We start from the raw sequence: 24,377 nt of genomic DNA on the forward strand, positions 1-24,377 counted from the left end.
TACTAATAACCAACTTCCTTTCCCTTCATGACTACACTAATTTCTCCATTGTATCTGTAGTGCTTACCCCAGCAGGAGTCGCTTGATTGTTCTGCTACAACTCTTTAACCCACTTGCCCCCCACTGACCTGGTTATAAGTTAGAGGTTGCTCACACCTGTGTATCTTAAGCATTAGTATGCTACCACTCTATAATAATAGACAGAAAATATGCCACAAGCAACCCGATGATGAGATTAATTAGCTCTATTATGGCAAGGCAAGTTAGACATTGCATGGATCCATAACATGGCAATCAACTGAACTGCAGCAATGCTAAACCATTTTTTTACTGATACAAACAGGCTTGAAAGTATCAGCATTATTCACCCAAAAATAATGCACACAGCCCTAACAGTGGGTGGTTGCATGTGTTGCTGACAAGTTGTGCCCCTGAAGGTGGCTATAAAATACCTGGCACCTGTTTAGCAGTACTCAGCCAGCTATTGTTGGGGCCCGTCTGTAAGGTGGTGCACATGAAGCTGTCTCTTTAATACTGTACTAATTGGATTGTTGATGGACTGCTAAGTAAGGAGCAGTTTCCCTTGGCATTAACTGTAGGCAGTATGGGATTAGGCTTCGTAGGTTCCGCTCACCACTCCTGGCATTCAATGAATCTGGTCCAATACGCTTGGCAGTTAGCTGTGTCAGAGGGCTCAGTCCTCATGATCAGGTCATCTCTGATGTGGGGACACACAGCAAAAGGTCTCCCCAGCTCAGGTCCCAAGACACTTCGACTCTCTGTGGTTTATCCTCTCAGCTCCCTGGGTGCTCAGAAGGGCTCAGTCTCTCACTGGTGTAGGCACATACAGATCCAATGTCTGCCCAGCTCTGATAACCATTCACAGGCTAACTGTGACTCGGTTCCAGCCTCAGCTCTCCGCAACAGGTCCGTCCTCTCTCTGGTGTAGTGTACAGACCCCAGCAACCGGTCTGCTCTCTCTGACTACCTGCAATAGACTTCCCAGACCCTCTGAGTTGCCTGGGGAAACGCTGTCCTCTCCTCCTCCTGTTTGCAGGGAAGCCTGGGTGTTGAAGTCCAAGACCCATAGCCTCCATTGTACAACACTCCTTTAAGGACTACATGTCCCATGACCCTTCGCCAACCTCCCGCTGATTGGTCCACTGCCTTGCTGCCAGAAGGGGGAGGGGCAGGAGTGAACGGGGGATTTTACACAACCCGCTCTGACACACACAGACAGCAGTTGTGCCTCTACCTGATCTCAGCACAACCTCTCTGTCATTTTGCAGTGTCAGGGGTGTGGGTTGTAAAGGAGGAGAGCGCTGGGTGCAGACACACACACATCCCCATTTCATTGTTTATCAATAAGATTTGTAGTATACACAATAAAATTAAGCTTCTTTGTGCTTTCATTTCAGCTCACAGGAAGTGACAAAGACACTGCATTATTGGCAGGATCAGCAGGTGTTTTCTATACTTCCTGAAAATGAAGTAATGAAGAAATAAAAATGAATGCAGCCACCACATCTAATGACTGGTAAGCTTCAATATATTACATTTTTGTCTTTGGGTTTACATACTGTACACTTTAAATTAGACCAGAAGACTTTCACACATGTTTACCATCACTCTCTTGCAAATATTTGAATTTACTTTTAAATTAAGTCCTGCGCACTGCCATTCTCTTAATAATTAACTCATTCTCACCCAGCCCTGATGTCCCTTTAACTGAGTCTTTACGCCCAGGGGCAAGAAAAAATTGCCCTATCACGTGAACACTATGATCGGCCATCACAGTGCTCACATGATCAGTCCCACCAGCTCCTGATCAGTACTAGAGACCGGGAGCTGTCTATGACAGCTTAGTCACTGTTCTGAGAGCGCACAGTGAGCTTGCTGTCAGCATTGAAACCTTAGCCTTCCATGGAGGCATATGTGCTGCATGTGAGCCTTAAAGAGGAACTGCAGTCTGCTCACATAATTTGTAAAAAAAACATCTTTGCCATTCTGAAACTTCCCTCCAACCACTTTGCATATATTTTACATATACTGTGATTCTATACTTGCCTATACTTGTCTATACTATGCTGCAGAAATCTCCCTCCACAATCTCCCTCCCTCCACTCCGCTGCAGCCATTTTAACTGTGGGCAGCTGAAGCTGCTGCCTGTTCACTCCCTGGATTTACACAGACACACAAAGACACACCTCCAGCTCTGCAGCTTTCATTGGCCCTCTTATGACCCCCCCCCCCCCCTCCGTTCCTGGCAAACTTTCACGAGAGTGAGAAAGAAAGCTCTGCATGATGTCATAAGCCTAGGCTTTTTACCAGGCAAGAAACGGGAAGTGGGCTGTATAAGGTATTTACTGGCAGTAAAAAAATGTTTTACTATCCAAAGTTAAAACAACAAGGGCTGAAGATTTAATAGATTGAAAGGTGAAAAAATGACTGAAGGTCTGCTTTAAAGTGGCCCTAAGCTCTAAATTATGATATCTTCCTCAAAAGCCTTTGGCCAGCTGCACCGGCGAGTAGAGTATATCATGTTTTAGCACTATTGCTATTTTGTCTGTATAACGACTATCTACACTGGCTGTACTTTATGTCAAAACTTTAGAATACTGGTTGTATGTTTCTCCTGTCTATTCAATAAAAACAAAGTGAAAAAAAAATGATATTAAAGTATGTATTCTTAACTTAGAAAAGTATGTTCTATTGTTCTTAGTCTCCTCCCAATCTAAGAATTATTTTTCTTATGCTGCTCTGATCTGATTTCTTGTTAGATGGTGGCTACATTAATCCATGGTCCCACTGCTTGTAAGAACATAGCCACCCTCTCTTGCTCACTGCTGAGATGAACTATTGGATTTTTAGTGTTCATAGAGCAGTGCACATGACCACAACTAACAAGTAGGGCTGTTACTGATTAAAATGTTCGTGTTTGATTAATCTTTTTTTTTAATCGATTAATCGACTAATTTCGATTAATTATAACGCACATACAGACCCAACTACTTTTAGCTGACGTCATGCGTAGCTCCTGCCCCCGTACGCGTTACGTTCAATCAGAACTTCCTCAGAACTTCCTCAGCGGGGCTGGGCTACGGCGTCACCCTACAGTCTATATAAATAGCACCATTGTGCATCAGAGGGACCGATGGAGAGCCAGAGACATCCATCACCTGCTGAGACAGCAAAGTGTCAGCACTTTGGAAAAAAAGTGCCCTCATCATAAATGTTTCTTGATTGCTGGATAAGCAATCAATGTCAGTTCATCGTCAAACTGACTTACAGCCAGGAAAGCCCTCAGATATGTTGATTTTCATAGCCAAGTCCAGGATTTACATAGATGTTTATCTGAATACTTTGATCAGTGAAATCAATCAAATCGTTAGGATCTGTCTTCCTCAATTTATGATTTCACGGACATCGACGTCACACCGGACTCCTCCCCCCTTCCCTTTGTTAGCAGACGGAGGCACTTGGGGAAGGGGGGAGGAGTCCGGTGACGTTACCGGATCTCGATGGAACTCCCCGAAGACCCGAAAGCCGCTGGAGAGGTGAGTACCGATCAAAAGAATTTTGATCGATCAAAAAAATTAACGATTAATCGAGGAATTAATCTTTAATTTTCCCAGCCCTACTAACAAGCACTGCTTATTCCAAATAAAAGGAATTGAAGAGAGAAAAGGACAGGTTTGGGAGCTCACAGAGGACAATACAGCGAGGCAGTGTTACTAAACCCACAACAGTAAAATCAATCTGTATATGTAGTAAAGGATGCTTGTTATACTCACTGTGGAACCTAAGGGGTTATTCCTCTGCGTTGTGTAAAAAGACTTTTTGATCAGATCCTCCTCTTCTTGCATTGTCTCCAAAACAAGTCGGGATAAGACAGAGTTACTGGAGTCAGGCTGCACGTTCTCAGTTTGGTGTGTATTTGGTGTGTATTGCTAGAGAGTTTTTTTCTTTTTTCTTGTAAGAGTGCATGTGATCAGCACAAGGCCAATCAGTACTGTTCAGACAGAGGGTCGGGGGTCCTGCATCCTGATAGGACAGCCAGTGCAGTATGAAAACTCCTCCTACAAACTTTAACCAGGCACTGATAGAAGTCACAAGACTGCTATATACTGCTGATGAAAAAAGGTTTTTAGCAGTTTATTAATTAAAAATGAATTGCATTTCCCTGTTCTGTGTACTGTGGGAGACCAGATATAGTGAATGCAGGGTCCTGGGTTTAGTAACACTTTATTGAAAAATTAATTCCAGGGCCATTACGTACTGACTGTGTATATATTATTTTTGTAGAATAAGGGCATTATCTAGTGTCACTTTAAAGCCCACTTTCTTTGTCAACTCACATATGCTTTACATGTGCGGTAAGAGGTTAATGACAACATTTTGCAGACAATGGGGAAGATTTACTAAAACTGGAGCACACTGAATCTGGTGCAGCTGTACATGGTAGCCAATCAGCTTCTAACTGCAGCTTGTGCCATTAAGCTTTGACAAACCGTGTCGGTTCACATGTGCTGCGAATTCGGTGCAAATTTAAAGCGGTACACGGTGCAAATTTGCATTGCGATTTCTACTTGCCATGTGCGATTTTAATGCAAATTGGTGAGGGGAGTGGTCACATCTGCGATTTTATTTTCAATAAAAACTAGGCAAAAAAATAATAATTTGCAGTGATGTGAACACTGGACTGCGATATAAATCTGGTCCCATAGAAGTCTATGGAGCTGAAATTCGCACTGCAGCACACTAAACTCGCACAGGACCCTTTTTTGAACCGGATCAAATTTGCACAGCATATATGTGAACAGACTTCATTGGAAATAATGCTTTTTTTGATGACATGTGAATCTGTGCCTTTCGAATCGCATCTGATCCACATAGAATTCATATAAGTGTGAACCAGGCCTAAAACCTGGAAGCTGGTTTCTATGCAGAGCTGCACCAGATTTAGCATACTCCAGTTTAAGTAAATCTCCCCCAATGCTCCATGAAAGGACACAAACAACTGAGGTAACTGAAATAAGGGTGCATTTTTATTTTTTTAAAGACCAATAGTGGTTAAAATATCTAATTAAAAAAAAATCAAACAGTTCTTAAAAAGGTGTTTTAATCTCATTCAGTTGTGTATTCTCTGCAGTGTTTTGTTGTGAAGCCTGAATTTCCATTCCTATAGATATGTGATTATTTTATCTTGGAGCTTGTAAACATTCCAAATGCACATAAGTTATGTTATACTGCATACAAAGTTTGTAGCAAATCCAAATTACATGCTCTGCTAATTCAAGTCTGACTATCAACGCTTACAGTCATTCCATATACACCGAATACTGTGAAATGTGCAGTGATTTCAGACTTAGAAGTGTCCCATATATAGTGAAACTTGCAGTGCTGGTCAAAACATAGGCGTGATTTGTGCAGCTGGTCCATTAACATATAGGTGTGTTTAATATTGTGTAAAACTTGTAGTCATTCTTTAGCTTCCTGTCTGGCTGAAAGTAACTCTTTGTTCACATTTTTGTGCTGTTCAGTGTTTTGTATAGTGGCATTCTTCCATGACTGGATACACGGAAGTGATATCTTGTGTTTTTTTTTTTTTAAATAGTGACACATCCTAGCTTATAAAATCCAAATTAAGAATGTATTCTATTCAGTACCTTGGGATTCTTGGGAAAAACTTTCTAACCTATCAGAGGCTTCTTCTACTAGCCATTGAACCATGCTTTTCACCTCTACCTGCAATGATTTCCATTCTGCATCCTCCTTCACATCATCTTCACCATCATTTATGTCTTCCTGATTGCCCCCTTGGTGGTAATAGTTAAAGTCCACTGTCTTTGGTGCTGATTCTTCTTGAAATGTTGAGAATTCTGTGTGTGGTTCCTCTGATCTTGCAGTACATGTGGTGTGGGTGATCACAATCTCCTGTTTGACTGACCTGTCTTTGATCTCTTCTGAAAAGACTTTTCCTAGACCTTTATGTTTTTTTACACATTTGTTCTTCTTTGGCAAATTGCCTTCTTCAAGACTGCCCTGTTCAGTTATTTGAGCTTGAGTTTTTCCCAAATTATTCCCATGTCCTTCTTGCTCTAGACAGAGTGTATCTGGTACTCTTGTGCTCTCTGTATTGCTGTTCTGTTCTAACAAGCAGTCTCCTCCTTTCTGTAAATAGCCATCCTGTTCTAAGAACTGATCTCCTGCTTTCCCTTTTTTTCTTATATGGTTACCCTTTTCTAGAAACTGGCCTTCTGCTTTTCCGTCTTTCTGTTTATGGCAGTCCTCTTCTAGAAAATGGTCTTCTGCTTTTCCATCTTTGTGTTTATGGTATTCCTCTTCTAGAAACTGGTCTTCTACTTTTCCATCTTTGTGTTTATGGCACTCCTCTTCTGGAAACTGGTCTTCTGCTTTTCTGTCTTTGTGTTTTTGGCAGTCCTCTTCTACAAACTGGTCTTCTGCTTTTCCGTCTTTGTGTTTTTGGCAGTCCTCTTCTAGAAACTGATTTTCTGCTTTTCCATTTTTGTGTTTATGGTAGTCTTCTTCTAGAAACTGGTCATCTGCTTTTCCATTTTTGTGTTTATGGCACTCCTCTTCTGGAAACTGGTCTTCTGCTTTTCCGTCTTTGTGTTTTTGGCAGTCCTCTTCTACAAACTGGTCTCCTGCTTTTCCGTCTTTGTGTTTTTGGCAGTCCTCTTCTAGAAACTGATCTTCTGCTTTTCCATCTTTGTGTTTATGGTAGTATTCTTCTAGAAACTGGTCATCTGCTTTTACATGTTTCTGTTTATGGCAGACTTCTTTTAGAAAATGGTCTTCTGCTTTTCCGTCTTTGTGTTTATGGCAGTCCTCTTCTAGAAGCTGGTCTTCTGCTTTTCCATCTTTGTGTTTATGGCATGCCTCTTCTAAAAACTGGCCACCTGCTTTTTCTTCTAGAAAGTGGTATCTTGTTTTACTTTCTTTCTGTGAATGGCTGTTTTGTTCTAGAAGATGGTCTCCTGCATTTTCTTCTTTCTGTATATGACTGGCTTGGTCTGGAAACTGGTCCATTGTTTTTTCTTCTTTTTGTATATGGCTGTTCTGTTCAGGTGAGTGGTCTGTTTTTTCTATTTTCCCTATTTGGATATTCTGTTTTTGAGAAAGGTTTTCTGGTTCCTTCATATTCTCTACATGGATTTCCTTTTCTAGCAAGTGGTCTCTTTTTTCTTTATAACTGTCCCTATCTATCAAATGGCTTTCTGACTCTCCTACAACCTCTTCATGAGTTTTGATTTTAGGAAGATTTTCAACCGATTCTTCTACTTTGTCTTGTTTCTTCTGAGTGTCTTCAGCAATCTCTGCATGGCTCTCCTGGTCAATTACATCTGGTAACACTTCCCCATCTTTTTTATGTTCTGAAAATGCAGATCTTGCTCTCCCCTCACTTTCCTCTTGCGTTGTTGAGCTTTTAGCTATGTCTCCTGTATTTTCTTCAGGGCATTTTTGTTCTTGTAAGTAATTTTCTAGCTTTCCTGCATTCTCCATTATTACGCCATTTTCTGGCAAGTCATTTGCCACATCATCTGCCTTCTTTGTGTGAATGAACTGATTGTGTTCTTGTAAGTCATCGTCTAGTTCATGTACCCTTTTTGAGTTGATCTCTAGATTGTTTGCGCTGTCTCCTGGCTCTGGTATGCCCTCTGTTTGTTCCTGTTTCGTGATTTTGTTGCCCAGGTCCTCCACTATTTCTTTATGACTCTCTTGGCTTAAAATGTCTTTGTCCTTGTGTCTGTTTCCCTTGCCTGCATGACTTTCTTGTTCTTTCAGGTCATTTCCAAGTTCTTCAACATTGTTTGTTGGGTTTTTGTATTCTGCCATGCAATTCCTTTTAACACCTATGTTCATTTCACCATTATCCTTTTCATCCACAGTTTTCTCTGGGTCTCTTAAATTCTTGATTTCCCTGTCGCCCTGATCAGCACTTAATTCTACTTTTCTCGCCTCAACTTTGCATGCTTTTTCTCCCTTCATGATTTCGTCGCTTTCCTTCTCTTCTGACATTTTTCCCTTGTCTCCCAATATATCCTCATGTATTTTTGGTTTAGTAACTTTCCCACCTAAGTCTATTATTTTCTCATGGTGTTCTTCTACAAAAAAACCTTCCTTGCACTGCTCCATTTCTATCACTTTTTCCTTCTCTGTGGCATCTCTTTCTCTCATTAGTCTGTAGCCTCTAATTTTTCTCAAAAAGGACGCCTTGGAGTATGGTTTTAATTCATCTTCTGGAATCGCCTGGTTCCCTTGTTCATCTACCTTATTTACTTGTGCGTTTATCTGCTCACCGATTTCTTTTCTTTCTGCTGGTCTGAGACAAGGTAACCGAAAAATATTCCCACTCAGCACCTTTCGTTTTTTCCCTCTAACTTCATGTTTGTCCTCTGTGCTTTGATTGCTTGACGAAGCATCCTCTAGGGACCTATCCTGCTCTGTCCTTTTCAGAAACAGACAGATGAATCCTCCTCTTAGGCAAGATGGTTGAGTTGCTTTAGGAGATTCCATTGATGTTCTCTGTGATCTGTCATGTCCTTCAGAGACTGCATTTTCAGATGTTTCTGGACTGCCTGGCTGTGGCATTCCCATATTTGGCTTGGTTTATATGGCTAATGATAATGTCTTATCTTCAGTATCTGTAGAAAATAAGAGCAAAAATATTAATGGTCAAATAAATTTGTATGTGAAGCAGTCTTATGAGATCTCTATGTCACAGAGAGGTTGCTTTTCAATTTTCTTTGATCTTTATCACATATCCGCCTATGAATAAAAAGAATCAATAACACATGCTAATTTTAGTTTATTTAAAAAGGTGCCCATATCCTCTGTCTCTGGTTACCAATGCAAAGAACACTTCTCCTGTGATTGGAGGAGAGCCTGTAATGTGGCTTCGACTGGTAATATGATAGCCCTCTACTCCTTTTTATTTATTTATTAGGATAGGGGGCGGCAAAACACAAACCCCCAGCCAGAGTTCTGAGACCCCCCAGAGTCACCTCTATCCCTCCCAGTGTGTAGAGCTGAGCTATGCAAGTGTGGAGTGGCTGGAGCGGGGGTGGGGTTGTAGTACCAGCGTTGGGTGGCTGGAGAATGGAGGGGTGGACTAGCAGTACCAGCGTGGGGTGGCAGGAGAACGGTGGTGGGGGGTTGGGCTAGCAGTAGGGTTGCACCGATACAGTTTTGTACTGGAGAGTACAACATGGAGGAGTCAAAGATCACCGGGCAGTGTCGTCCATTGTCGCCTCCTCACACCTGATTTAAAAACTCTAATTGCCGTACTACTGTGTCGCAATTGCATGCAGTGCACAGTAATCATGGGTTTAAATCAGATGGTGAGGAGGTAACATATTGCATCCTCACCATCTGTCAAATACACTTAGATCGCTTTTCAGAGGAGCAGACTTTTGAATGAGCCCTTGGTTGCATTCTGTAGCAGCACCCTTAGGACTCGTTTACATGTACAGTTGGGGGGTTGTCAGTTTTACCACCCCCAACCCCCTCCCCTTCCTCCCCGCCCCGAGGCAGCAGCCAAAGGTGTACACATGTCGCAGCAGGAATAAAACCCCATGTTGCTTTTGGTGGGTGCTACTGCCTGCCAATCATGACCTATTCAAGTAAATGGGGCAACTCTGCAAGCGCCACGCAACTGCATGCTTCTGTGGGGTCCAAGGGGTTAAAGAAGGTGGCGAGAAAGCAACACAACACTGCCTGCTTTAACACCTTGTTTGCTGTACTGCATAAGGTTGCAGGGCACTTGTAGAGCAGCCTCATTCACTTGAATGGGTCATGCTTGGCAGGTGTAACACCCATCATCCATGACAGGGCGTATAACTCCTGCTGTGGCTGCGACATGTCTACACCCCTGGCCACTGCAGCTAAAGGGGGCGCAGTTGGGGTGGGGATGATAAAAACACATCTTAACTATGGGGTTTTACCACCACCCCCCAATCTGCAAATGTGAATGAACCCTTACTGTTCTGAGCCCCCTATAAGGCTGCTTTCACAATGATGTGCTGTGGTTTACCTGCCCCATGGGTGCAGCACAGTGCATTTGTGGCTTTCCTGGGCTACCTGCACTTTGCCATAGACTTCTATTATATCTTGTAGCTGTGGTTTGCTTTCAAAAAGTTCACCAAACCCGCAGGATATAACAGAAGTCTATGGCTAAGCGTAGCAAACCTGCAGCAAAGCTGTAGGTACACTGCACCCGCGGTGTGTGGAATCAGCAGCAAATCGGTGTGAAAGCAGCCCTATACTATAATGTCCAGTGTATTGCTTCACACTGACCACTCTCTTTTTTCCTGCTGCTGGCACCACTCTGGAGACCGCTAGCCGGGATAAGAGGTGGAATACAGTTGGTATTACTCCGCATGGGACAGGTGGCAGCAGTACAGAGGGGGTATCGGCTTATGCGGCTCTTGCTCTATACTACATCTTCAACTTTAGAAGTATTCCTTTAGTATTGCACTCTGTTTGATGGTCTGGGATGGCGGGTCAGCAAGCCCAGACCGTGATCTACCAGTCACCTGTCCGCAAGCTACGGGTAGATTGTGATCTACTGGTTGCAATCCCCCGCTGTAGGTTGCTCACTCAGCACCTCCTCCATTCATTAAAAGCCTTGCTTTTTTTTTCAATGGAAGCAAGCTGCTCTGTGGTTAGAGGAGTTGTGAATGAACATCAAGATCCCCCCTCCTGCAATCACAGAACACCTTGCATACATTGGAAAGAATGAATGGAGGAGGCACCGAGTGAGCAACCCACAGTGTATTCAGTGTATTTCTTCTCAGCACCTGATGTTTGGCTCCAATAGGAGGCCGCTGCCTAAGTAAAAATAAGATATGATTAAAATGCTGCAGCAACAAGATATTAGAGCTAACTTATTTATACTGTGCAAATAGTGAAACTTTTTTTTTTTTGCCGATTCTTCAGCTTTAGTCTATTTTAGTAGGGAAGAGTTTACATTTCTGTCAAGTTTTTTTCTCCTGTGATTCCTTTAGTGAGTTTTTCCCTCACTTTCTGCCCTTTGACACCTGTACAAGAATAGCAGGGTTAGGTTGCCACTGGGGCATGAAATGCATGGAGAGCAATAAAAAAAGATTCTGGGGAATTCAGTAAATATCTATTGGCAGTTTTCAGGTGCTATGGCCCCTAAAATGGCCTGTGCCAGACTGTGCCAGACTCAAAAAACCCCTACCACCCGTTTCAGTAACTTTTTTGACGTGCAGCAGATTTAGGAATTTCTTAATAGCGCCATTTTACAAAGTGGTGCTATTAATGCACCAAATAAAAAAATAATTACCTCCAGTTTGTAGATAACAAAACTGGAGGTAATTAATCCTACACTAACTTGGTGTATAGAGACAGGCAGAGTGCCTTTCCCTGTACACCGTGTAGCAGAGCAGCATACAATATTTGTTTTCTGTAGCCAATAGTAAGTTGTCAGTTGGGTAAGGGTCTGCCGACTGCTTGCTGTCAATCACATGGGGAGTGAAACCTGATGGGGAACTAATGTCAGTGAATCCCCATCAGGCTCCAGCCCCCCAGATACAAAACTCCCGGCCCCTGCGCTGTCTGACAGGTGTAGTGGTGGAAGGGAGCACAGAGGCTCTAAACCTTCCTCATTCTATCCATAACAAAATACAACATTTTGGCTGAGGTTTGGTTTTACCCTCCAGTAAAATGAATGAAGGTACATTATGTATTCAATAAACAAATATAACTTTTTTTTTTTTAATTGCAGCTAATTTAAAGCAGTAGTAAACACTGCTTGGTTGCTCATACCTACAGGTAAGTTTATAGCATGGCTTATCTATAAGTACAATGAATATCTCCTAAACGTTCACACTGTCAGCCAGTGATGTCACCAGCAGTGCCGGGACCAATTCATCTAGAGCCAGAGGCGTATCTAGTGAAAATGGCGCCTATGGCAAGCACTGAAACTGTGCCCCTGTCAAAAAAAAAACAACAAAACAAAAAAAAACAGCTAACAAAACTACAAGTCAAGCTCTTTAATCCTTCTATTAACAAATTAGTACTACATAAACTGCCCAATGGATCAGTTCGCCCCTGGTCATTAAACATTCTACATTCAGTGAAAGTTAGTGTACTGCAAAGTTTGCTCTGCATGAACTTTCACTGAATGTAGAATGTTTAAGGAGCTTGTTGCACAAATCACTTTATTAAACTTTATGATATCTATTTATTTAATCCATATTGAGCACTATTTGATTGTGTGTATATGCCAAGCACAAGCAACCAATCAAATATGGTGCTCAATATGGATTACATTAATATGCATAGCCATAAATATCAGAAATAAAAGTGTAATAAAGTGATTTGTGCAACAGCAGGTACTACTTTTAAATAGACTGCGAATGTGACTACAGCAGATGACCAGACTGCGAATGTGACTACAGCAGATGACCAGACTGCGAATACAGGAGATGACCAGACTGTGAATGCGACATACTACAGGAGATGGCCAGAATGCAAATGCGACATACTACAGGAAATGACCAGACTGCAAATTCGACATACTACAGGAGATGACCAGTCTGCGAATGCGACATACTACAGGAGATGACCAGAATGCGAATGCGACATACTACAGGAGATGACCAGAATGCGAATGCGACATACTACAGGAGATGACCAGAATGCGAATGCGACATACTACAGGAGATGACCAGAATGCGAATGCGACATACTACAGGAGATGACCAGAATGCGAATGCGACTACAGCAGATGACCAGACTGCGAATGCGACTACAGCAGATGACCAGAATGCGACATACTACAGCAGATGACCAGACTGCGAATGCGACTACAGATGACCAGACTGCGAATGCGACTACAGATGACCAGACTGCGAATGCGACTACAGCAGATGACCAGACTGCGAATGCAATGTACTACAGGAGATGACCAGACTGCGAATGCGACATACTACAGGAGATGAACAGAGACTGCGAATGCGACTACAGCAGATGACCAGACTGCGAATGCGATATACTACAGGAGATGACCAGACTGCGAATGCGACTACAAGAGATGACCAGACTGCGAATGCGACTACAGGAGATGACCAGAATGCGACTACAGCAGATGACCAGACTGCGAATGCGACGACAGCAGATGACCAGACTGCGAATGCGACTACAGCAGATGACCAGATTGCGAATGTGACATACTACAGCAGATGACCAGACTGCGAATGCGACATACTACAGGAGATGACCAGAAGGCGAATGCGACTACAAGAGATAACCAGACTGCAAATTTGACATACTACAGCAGATGACCAGACTGCGAATGTGACTACAGCAGATGACCAGACTGCGAATGCGACATACTACAAGAGATGACCAGACTGCGAATGTGACTACAGCAGATGACCAGATTGCGAATGTGACATACTACAGCAGATGACCAGACTGCGAATGCGACTACAGCAGATGACCAGACTGCGAATGCGACATACTACAGCAGATGACCAGACTGCGAATGCGACATACTACAGCAGATGACCAGACTGCGAATGCGACATACTACAGGAGATGACCAGACTGCGAATGTGACTACAGCAGATGACCAGATTGCGAATGTGACATACTACAGCAGATGACCAGACTGCGAATGCGACTACAGAAGATGACCAGACTGCGAATGCTACTACAGCAGATGACCAGACTGCGAATACGACATACTACAGGAGATGACCAGAGACTGTGAATGCGACTACAGCAGATGACCAGACTGCGAATGCGACATACTACAGGAGATGACCAGACTGCAAATGCGACTACAAGAGATGACCAGACTGCGAATGTGACTACAGGAGATGACCAGAATGTGACTACAGCAGATGACCAGACTGCGAATGCGACTACAGCAGATGACCAGATTGCGAATGTGACATACTACAGCAGATGACCAGACTGCGAATGCGACATACTACAGGAGATGACCAGACTGCGAATGCGACTACAAGAGATGACCAGACTGCGAATGCGACATACTACAGCAGATGACCAGACTGCGAATGTGACTACAGCAGATGACCAGACTGCGAATGCGACATACTACAAGAGATGACCAGACTGCGAATGTGACTACAGCAGATGACCAGACTGCGAATGCGACTACAGCAGATGACCAGACTGCGAATGCGACTACAGCAGATGACCAGATTGCGAATGTGACTACAGCAGATGACCAGACTGCGAATGCGACTACAGAAGATGACCAGACTGCGAATGCGACTACAGCAGATGATCAGACTGCGAATGCGACTACAGCAGATGACCAGATTGCGAATGTGACTTACTACAGCAAATGACCAGACTGCGAATGTGACTACAGGAGATGACCAGAATGCGACTACAGCAGATGACCAGACTGCAAATGCGACTACAGCAGATGACCAGACTGCGAATGCGACATACTACAGCAGATGACCAAGTAGCCAGTTTAAAAATCTAAGCTTTCAGCAATGCACAGCTATACGGGGGATAAAGAACATTGTCAGGGAGGGTTTAGTAACACTGAGTCTATAGGTAGAAAAACCTACCTGACCAGCCGGGCTCACCTCTCAGAGGTCCGGAGGCGGAGCTTTCCGCGGTAGGGGCGGGGCTTGCGGCGGTAGGGGCGGGGCTTGCGGCGGTAGGGGGCGGGAATATTCGTGGTCCAGGAGAGGCAATGCCAGTGCTCTGAGCACATACAGAGTACATGGGGCGGGGCAGGGCAGGGCAGGGTCAGAGCGTCAGTGGAGCTCCCTGCCCCACCCCTCCCTGCTGACAGAGCCTCCCTCAGCCTAAACCGAGCCCGACAGCCATCTGATAAAACACCAGCGCCGCAATCCTGCAGGCTGACCACGGCGCCGGGGGCTATATTAGTCTGGGAGGACAGGTGGGGTTTTTTTTTCATGCAGAGGGCGGCTTTTTGCCGCCCCTTCCCCCCATGGCGCCCACGGCACTTGCCATGGCTGCCATACCTTAGATACGCCACTGTCTAGAGCCCAGGGTGAACATGCAAAATTGTGTCCCCCCCCCAAAAAAAATCGAGCACTAATCTGCATGCTTACCCCCTAAGCATAAACCCCACCTTCTCCCACTACCAATCCGCCCCCTGATGAAATCCCCTTCCCAGCGCAAATCTTTGCCCCCCAACCACTGCAGCTCAAATCCTTTCATTTCCCATATGGCCCCAGCACAGATCCAACCAGCAAAAAAATTCCCCTTCCTAGTACAAATCCTCCACCCCCTACTCCAAATCCCCCCCCTCAGCAAAAATTCTCCCCAATCCCCCATCCTAACACAAATCCCCCCCAAATTTCCCCTCCTAGCACAAATCCCCTCAATCATCCCTGCTAGAACAAATCCACTCCCCCGACCCCCCCAAAAAATCCCCACCTAGCACAAATCCTATCCCCCCCACCATATTACATTTTTCTAGCACAAACTTACCAAAATTCCCCCTCCTAGCACAAATCTTCCTTCCCCACCCCCCCAACACAAATCCCCTCAAATCACCACTCCTAGCAAACCTCCCCAAATTTCCCCTACTAGAACACTTCTTATCACCTGCTTCCCCCCAAATTCCCCCTCCCAACACAAATCCCCCCATCCAAAACCTCCTTGTGGTGCCCCCCCACCTCACATGATACCACAGTGCCCAGGGCAGCCGCCCGTCCTGCCCACCCCTTGTCCCAGGCCTAGTCACCGGCACATGCACACTGCACTCTGAAGTGAGGGCACGCTTAATATGCCGTCAATCCAGAGGCCTGTGCCTCAATAGTGACTCCTGTGCACATGTGTGGGAGTGACGTCATCACTGCTCATTCAAACGGCCAGAGCCCGCAAACCTGGAGGAAGGACCAGGTGAAGAAGCACACCGCTGAAGGCATACATTTTATGTGTAGGTCTGTCATAATGTGCTAGTATGTGGTGCATGCTAGCACAATATGCCATTTACTTTCAGGGTGACTGATTTTTTTTGTCAATACAGCTTTCCTGATTTGTATTAATATTGGCTTTCTATAATCCCTTGTACAGGAATTCTCAGACTTTGGGGGTGGGGAGGCTTATAACACTAGTTGCCAACCAGATTATGATAAGTGGTGACTTATCGGCTTGCCCTTCTATTGTCTAGTCCAGGTGTCTCCAAACTGTGGCCAGATGCGGCCCTTTGCTTGCTTATATGCGGCCCTTGGGGGAATGATTCATCCACTGATACTAATAATGGGACTTAATCAATCCTGCCCCCCCCCACACCAATAAAGGGAAACAATTTCTCCTAAATACACCAAAGATGGGGCACTACCGCCCCCATGATATCAATGATGGGGCACATTTTCTCCCAATGACACCAATAATGAGGCCTAATGACACCAATGATGGGGCACAATTCCCCCAACGTCACCAACAATGGGGAACAATTTCTTCCAATGACACCAATGATATGGGACAATTCCTACAAGTGATTCCAACAATGGGGCACAATTCCTCCCACTGACACAAATGATGGGGCACAATTTCCCCCATTGACACCAATGACGAGACACAATTCCTCCTGATGACACTAAGGCCACATACACATGGGCAGACTTTTCGACCGGACTTGTCTGACAGACTTTCCAGCGGACTTTCGACAGACTTTTGACGGACTTCCGACGGACTTTTTAATGAACGGATTTGCCTACACACGATCAACCAAAGTCAGACGTGATGACATACGACCGGACTAAAATAAGGAAGTTGATAGCCAGTAGCCAATAGCTGCCCTTGCGTTGTTTTTTGTCCTTCGGACTAGCATACAGACGAGCGGATTTCTGGGTCCGGCGGAGTTACGATGTAAAGATTTGCAGCATGTTCCAAATCTAAAGTCCGTCAGATTTGCGACTGGAAAAGTCCGCTGAAGGTCCGGTGAAGCCCACACACGATCGGATTGTTCGCCGGATTTGGTCCGTCGGCGTCCGTCGGACAAGTCCGGTCGAAAAGTCCGACCGTGTGTATGCTGCATAACAATGGGGAACAATTTCTTCCAATGACACCACTAATGGGAGCCAATGACACAAATGATAGGGGACAATTCCTCCAAGTGATTCCAACAATGGGGCACAATTCCTCCCACTGACACTAATGATGGGGCACAATTACTCCCACTGAGACAAACAACCTTTTCTACTCCCAATGGCCACAGTCCTGCCCACCTAAAACCTGAAGGACAGTAAACCGGCCCTTTGTTTACAAAGTTTGGAGACCCCTGGTCTAGTCAGTAGGCTGGGGTGTGTTCTGCTCTAGGCAGGGCTTCTTCCATGGACGTTTAGCTTCCGGCTATTCTGTCTTTCAGGTATGTCTGTATCAGAAGACTGGCCAAACAGAATTATAAATCATTTGGCATATAAAAGGGTTCCTATGTATGTATTGGCTGCTTTTCCCAGTGAAATCAGAACTCCACTATGTAGAAGGGGTCCCATGCACCTGTTGGAGTTTTCCTATATTTAATAATTATAACAGCAATTGGGAGAATGACGGTGTCAAAGTCTCTATGCTGAAGCTCCTGAGAGTTATAAACAGCCAGTCAGTGATTCAGCCTACCAGCAGCCAACCTCCGTTCCATCATGTACTCAAAAAATAGCTTGTCACATATAAGGGCCCTTTCACACTGATGCTTTTTTGCTGCATTTTTACCTTGCTAAAAAGGCAAGAAAAATGCAATAAAAATATTTACCTTTAAATCCTATGGTACTCTTCACACCACTGCACTGTAGGTGCAGTACGTTTTGAAAAGTCTTGCATGCTGCATCTTTGGCTTTTCAAAACTGAACCAAAAACACAGCTCCCCACTGAAATGAATGGAAAATGCATAAAACGCATGAAAAACACATAGAAGATGCACAGCAGTTGCGTTTTTTCGTACATTCTTGAGTCGCGTGTCTATGTTTCACAGGTGCATGCCAACCAGAAAACGCACCAGAAACATCAAAAACACATATGCATTTTTGACGAGTTTTTTCAACGGAGCAGTGTGAAAGCACCCTAAACAACTACACTGTATATATAATATTATTAAATAAGCAAATGCAAATATTTAAAAGTAAGCTAACACACCTAGGTATCACTAGGCTGACAAAAAAGAAAACACAACAGTACTTAAAGTGGTTGTATACACACTACACACTATAGAGAGATATGAACAAAGCATATCCCTCTGTAGTGTTTACTTCTCTCAATGAAAAGCATCTAAGTGTCATTTCTATCTGCTGCTTTGTTCCTCTGCTATCAGCATCAATCACTTCTGACAAGTTTTCCAGACACCAAGAGAAAAATAGTGACGGGGAGGGAGCTCCAGCTGATTGACAACCTCAGCTCTGTCCTGGTGTGCTGTGTGGAGGGGGTGTGTCTCTTCCCTCCAGGCAGCTCTCAGAGCTCTCCTCACTGAACTCTGCAGCTCTCTGCCCATGTTTTTCTTAACTCTCAGACAAGCTGTATAAATTCTGGACTTTGAACAGATGCAGAGGAGAGAAGACTACAGATAAACAGGTACAGCTTATGTTGGAGGATTTGTTTCATCTCTGTGCATCACCGGCGTCCAGTCACTGTAAGGGTTTTCAACCACTTTAAATGTTTGAATATGTGCCAACTACAGTGCCTTGAAAAAGTATTAATACCCCTTGAAATTTTCCACATTTTGTCATGTTACAACCAAAAACTTAAATGTATTTTATTGGTATATTATGTGATAGATCAACACAAAGTGGCACATAATTGTGAAGTGGAAGGAAAATGATAAATGGTTTTCACATTTTTTTACAAATAAATATCTGAAAAGTGTGGTGTGCATTTGTATTCAGCCCCCTTTACTCTGATACCCCTAATTAAAATCTAGTGGAACCAATTGCCTTCAGAAGTTATCTCATTAGTAAATAGAGTCCACCTGTGTATAATTTAATTTCCGTATAAATACAGCTGTTCTGTGAAGCCCTCAGAGGTTTGTTAGAGAGCCTTAGTGAAAAACAGGATCATGAAGGCCAAGCAACACACCAGAGAGGTCAGGGATAAACTGGGGAGAAGTTTAAAGCATGGTTATGCTTTAAAAAAATACCCCAAGCTTTGAACATCTCACGGAGCACTGTTCAATCCATCATCATAAAATGGAAAGAGTATGGCACAACTGTAAACTTACCAAGACATGGCCATCCACCTAAACTGACAGACCAGTCAAGGAGAGCATTAATCAGAGAAGCAGCCAAAAGGCCCATGGTAACTCTGGAGGAGCTGCAGAGATCCACAGCTCAGGTGAATCTGTCCACAGGACAACTATTAGTTGTGCACTCCACAAATCTGACCTTTATGGAAGAGAGGCAAGAAGAAAGCCATTGTTGAAAGAAAGCCATAAGAAGTCCGGTTTGCAGTTTGCGAGAAGCCATGTGGGGGAAACAGCAAACATGTGGAAGAAGGTGGTCTGGTCAGATGAGACCAAAATTAAACTTTTTGGCATAAAAGTAAAACGCTATGTGTGGTGGAAAACTAACACTGCACATCACCCTGAACACACCATTCCCACCGTGAAACATGGTGGTGGCAGCATTATGTTATGGGGATGTTTTTCTTCAGCAGGGACAGGGAAACTGGTCAGAGTTGATAGGAAGAGGGATGGAGCCAAATACAGGGCAATATTAGAAGAAAACCTGTTAATGTCTGCAAAAGACGTGAGGCTGGGGCAGAGGTTTACCTTCCAGCAGGACAACGACCCTGCAGCCAGAGCTACAATGGAATGGTTTGGATCAAAGCATATTCATGTGTTAGAATGGCCCAGTCAAACTCCAGACCTAAATCCAATTGAGACCCTTTCAGAAGACATGAAAATTGATGTTCACAGATGCTCGCCATCCAATCTGACAGAGCTTGAGCTATTTTGCAAAGAAGAATGGGCAAAAATGTCACTCTCTAGATGTGCAAAGCTGGTGGAGACATCCTCAAAAAGACTTGCAGCTGTAATTGCAGTGAAAGGCGGTTCTACAAAGTATTGACTCAGGAGGGCTGAATACAAATGCACCACACACTTTTCACATATTTATTTGTAAAAAAATTTGGAAAAGCATTTATCATTTTCCTTCCACTTCACAATTATGTGCCACTTTGTGTTGGTCTATCACATAAAATGCCAATAAAATACATATACATTTTTGGTGGTAACATGACAAAATCTGGCAAATTTCAAGGGATATGAATACTTTTTCAAAGCACTGTACTGTTGTTTATTTCTCATCATCATCATAATAATAACATTGTAACAAGCCACACTACTAAGCTCATCACACACATTACACTCTGATTGTACAATCTCCTTTAGACCTACCAACAAGTATGTAGTGCAAGTACCAGCTCGATTGGATAGATTAGGTAGCTCCTCATATTATGTAGATATAAAGTTGATTGTACAAAAATCGTATGGTCAGATTGTAACATGTATGGTGAGCCTAATGCCGTGTACACACGGGCGGACTTTTCAGCCGGACTGGTCCGACGGGACGAATCCGTCGGACAATCCGACCGTGGGTGGGCTTCATCGGACCTGCAGCGGACTTTTTCGGTTGAAAATCAGACGGACTTTAGATTTGGAACATGTTTCAAATATTTCCGACAGACTCGAGTCCGGTCGAAAAATCTGCTCGTCTGTATGCTAGTCCGACGGACGAAAACTGACGCTAGGGCAGCTATTGGCTACTGGCTACTGGCTATCAACTTCCTTATTTTAGGCGGTTGTACATCATCATGTACGAATTCGTCAGACTTTGGTGTGATCGTGTGTGTGCAAGTCCGTTCATTCGAAAGTCCGTCGGAAGTCCGTCAAAAGTCAGTCGGACCTTTGATGCCGAAAAGTCCCCCCGTGTGTACACAGCATTAGACACATTTGCATATTAAAGTATACCTCTAGCCAAAAACCCCTCTCAGTTGTCTTATTTGCTGTCTGTGTCTCATTGGGGATCTCTCCCTTTACTTTTGATTATAGCTAGAAGTAAAAAGAAATTTGTCCAAAATAAAGGGCAAAGTTATTACCAGAGGAGGTGGCCCCAATGGAATATTACTTCTCTCATTCTGTTGCAGTGACAACCTTAACATTTTGCAGCAATAACAGCATGACAAGGGTTCTAACCCTTCCCTCTTCTGCAAAACCTGAAGACAAAGGTTTTGGCTGGAGATGCACTTTAACACATAAGGCTGAAAAACAAATCCAAAGGCTGCCGCCTGTAACCATGCTGTGCAAATATAATGTACGAAGGGCATGATCACAACACATGGGGGCGATTTACTAAACACAAATATACTGTGCACTTTGCAAGTTGCTCCAAAGCCTAATAGATGAGGTAAAGCTTCACTTTGCAAAGAATACCTAATCACGTGCAAGGAAAAAAAAAAAAAAACAGCATTATTGCTTGCACATGATTGGATGATGGAAGTCTGCAGAGCTTCTGTTCATTTATTAATCTCTGGAGCAACTGCACTTTGCAGAGTGCACAGTCTATTTGCCTTTAGTAAATCAACCCCATGGAACCTTGAAGAAGATAGCTGACATCAGCAGAAGGCCTACACCAGCTTCCACTCTGGTCAACAGGCTGTAGCAGGCACAGATCACCAAAACGGGATAACCCAAAAACTGGAAAACTCACTATCCCATACGTAGTTTTATTCATGGGGTGTGCTCTGCCCCCTGTTATCAAAGTGAAATGTATAATACACCTCTGGTCTCCAGACAAGGTCCTCACACAAACTTTCCCTCCTTTAACAAGCTTTGCTCTTTGTCTTTGTTCATCACTTCTCTCGTGCAACTCCTTCTCTCTGGAACACAACTGCACATGCCATCAGACATTCACCACCACTCCAGGTCTTTAAATTCACACTCAGACCCATCCTTCCAGAAAAAAACAGATAACTTCAAAGTGGACCTTCACCCCAAAATTAGTCTTACCTGTTTCATTTCCTCTCCCCCAGCCTCGTCAGATATAATAGGAGTGGGAACCAATTTTCATGGTACCTGCGCCCAGTTCCTCGTTCCTCGCCTAGGCAAAGATGACAAACACACTGTTCCCAATGCACACCTTCCTGAAAAATGGCTGTGGGAGTACGTGGGTGCTGCAGCGACCACCCGCTGGAAATCAAAGACATTCAAAGTGTGAAGTATGTCACCAGCACACCAAGGATCTTCAGAACGGGTCCAAAGCTTTATTCAGCAATCACATCATAATTACAGAAGCAAAGTTTCAAAGCCATGCAGGACCCCTACTTGAGGCATGTGACGTCACATGCCTGATGAAGGGGTCCGGCATGGCTCCGCAATGTTGCTTCTGTAATTACAATGTGATTGCTGAATACAGCTTTGGACTTGTTCTGGAGATCCTTGGTGTGCTGGTGACATACTTCTCACTTTAGACGAGGATCAGTGCCGGGCAACTTCATCTAGAGCCCATGGCAAACATGCCAAACTGCGCCCCCCCCCCAAAATGTATGAGCATTACGTGTCAGCAAAATCCCCCCACAAAAACACTGAGCATGAATCTGCATGCTTACCACCTGAGCATAAATTGCCCCTTCTCCTAGTACAAATCTACCCCCTGCTGAAGTCCTCGCTCTCAGCACAAATCTTTGCCTCCCCATCCCCCAAATCCCCCCCCCCAAAAAAAATTCACCCCCTCCTAGCAGAAATCCTCTACCCCTAAAATTTCCCCTCCTAGTACACATCTTCTCCCCCCATTCAAATTCCTCCCTCCCAGCACTAATCTTCTTCCCCCCATCCCCCCTCCCAACACAAATCCCCCCAGATCACCACTCTTAGCACCCCCCCAAATTCTTCCTTCCAACATAAATCCCCTCCCCCAATTTCCTTGTGACTTGCCCCCGCCCCACCTCACATGATACCACTGTGCCCAAGGCATCTGTCTCTACTGCCCACCTCTTGTCCTGACCCTGGTGAGGATGATGCCACCTTGTCCCACCCCACACACTATCAGCCTTCTGTCACACATCTCAGGAGGCTGCAGGACCAGTCTAGCATGCGCATGCACAGAAGGGGAGCCAGCTGTGAGACATTAGGAAGTCTCCCCGGCTCCCAAAACCAAGATGGTGGCATGGAGAAGCATCAGCTGCATAGAAGACAGTGCTGGACTCCAGGTGCTGGTAAATATCTCTTTCTTAAAAGTCAGCAGCTATTTGTAGCTTTTGACTTGCAATTTTCCCATTCCCTGGTGAAGTCCCCCTTTAATCTACATTGTCGCTCTAATTTTCCTATTGTCGCAATATTATCCAAAATACAACTACTGCTGCCAACCCTCCCTTGCCTTTTTTGCCTGCCCATTCTTCTTTTGAAAGGGGACATTTTTGGTGCAAGGTATCCTACTTCTATTGTTTAATGTGATTGTTGAAGCCCCTGTATGTTCCTCCTGTGTACAGTGCGATCTGCATTCATTGCATCAGTGGAAAAGCTCATACACTAAGCCCTGGATATGCATATCAACTACACAAAAAAAAGCTGTTACATGATTTGATGATTTATAAGAGAACAATCAAACATTCATAGTATGGTATTGTTCTAGTGCAATGCCTGCTGGTCCCCTCCTAGGTATGTGGCTCCTGTATTCCTGTCCTGATGTATATGTGATGTCATGAAGCTCCTTCCTCCAGCCTGTGCTGTCTGCTGTGTGCTGCCAGTCCCTGATTCCTTACTGCATTGTGTGACAGCCCTCCGTCCCAGTAATGGCTGCGGAGTTCCCTACTATGATGTATCGCAGTCCTGTGCGCTTCTATATTTGGGTTCCATTCCCCACCCCTTTCCGTCAGCTTACACAGCGTGCCGTCTTGGATCTCCTCTCTTCTGTGGGATGCAGACGGTATGTCTGTGCAAACAGACCCCCACCATCACATCCCCACAAAACGTCGCTCACACTTCACTTCTGTTTCCATGGCAACCAATCTGCGAAACCATTCAGAACCCCGAGAGAGCGCACCGACAGACATGTGTGTTTTCATTACAGCGAAGGCCGCCAGCCGCACACTGATGCGTAATGATTACCGGCTATGACACAATATGTGAAATATGGGCCTATTGCTTAGAAGGCACGTTGGATGCATATCATTTTCCTGAATCCAGTGTATGTGTAAGTGCGTATGAGGATGCAGAAAGTCGTTTGAGCCTTTGGAAAGTGCAAGCTTTGCCATTCAATTTGCTATAAATCTAATCACTAAAATTTCAAAACAATTTTTAACACACTAATGTCATCTCCAAAGTCATTTGCAATTTGTGTAAATCTAAAATTTCAATACAATTTCCATAAAATAACACCTAA

General features: G+C 44.2%; 1 protein-coding gene across 6 annotated transcripts; it reads right to left on the minus strand.

Annotated features, from left to right (window-relative positions):
* Positions 1 to 5,593: 5,593 nt before the first annotated feature.
* Positions 5,594 to 24,085, minus strand: LOC141107781 (uncharacterized). Of its 6 annotated transcripts, none has more exons than XM_073598751.1 (3): positions 23,877 to 24,085; positions 22,007 to 22,097; positions 5,594 to 8,669 (listed from the first exon to the last, which is right to left on the minus strand). In XM_073598751.1, exon 3 carries the CDS (start codon positions 8,620 to 8,622, stop codon positions 5,659 to 5,661), a length of 2,964 nt encoding a protein of 987 aa, XP_073454852.1. In that variant the 5' UTR covers positions 8,623 to 8,669; positions 22,007 to 22,097; positions 23,877 to 24,085; the 3' UTR covers positions 5,594 to 5,658. The 6 variants fall into 6 exon arrangements, with proteins under 6 accessions (XP_073454852.1, XP_073454851.1, XP_073454850.1 ...); XM_073598750.1 differs by having other exon boundaries at positions 22,007 to 22,186; XM_073598749.1 differs by having other exon boundaries at positions 23,758 to 24,085.
* Positions 24,086 to 24,377: the final 292 nt, after the last annotated feature.

Source organism: Aquarana catesbeiana, linkage group LG09 (genome assembly GCF_042186555.1).
Source record: "Aquarana catesbeiana isolate 2022-GZ linkage group LG09, ASM4218655v1, whole genome shotgun sequence".
NCBI classification, from domain to species: domain Eukaryota; kingdom Metazoa; phylum Chordata; class Amphibia; order Anura; family Ranidae; genus Aquarana; species Aquarana catesbeiana.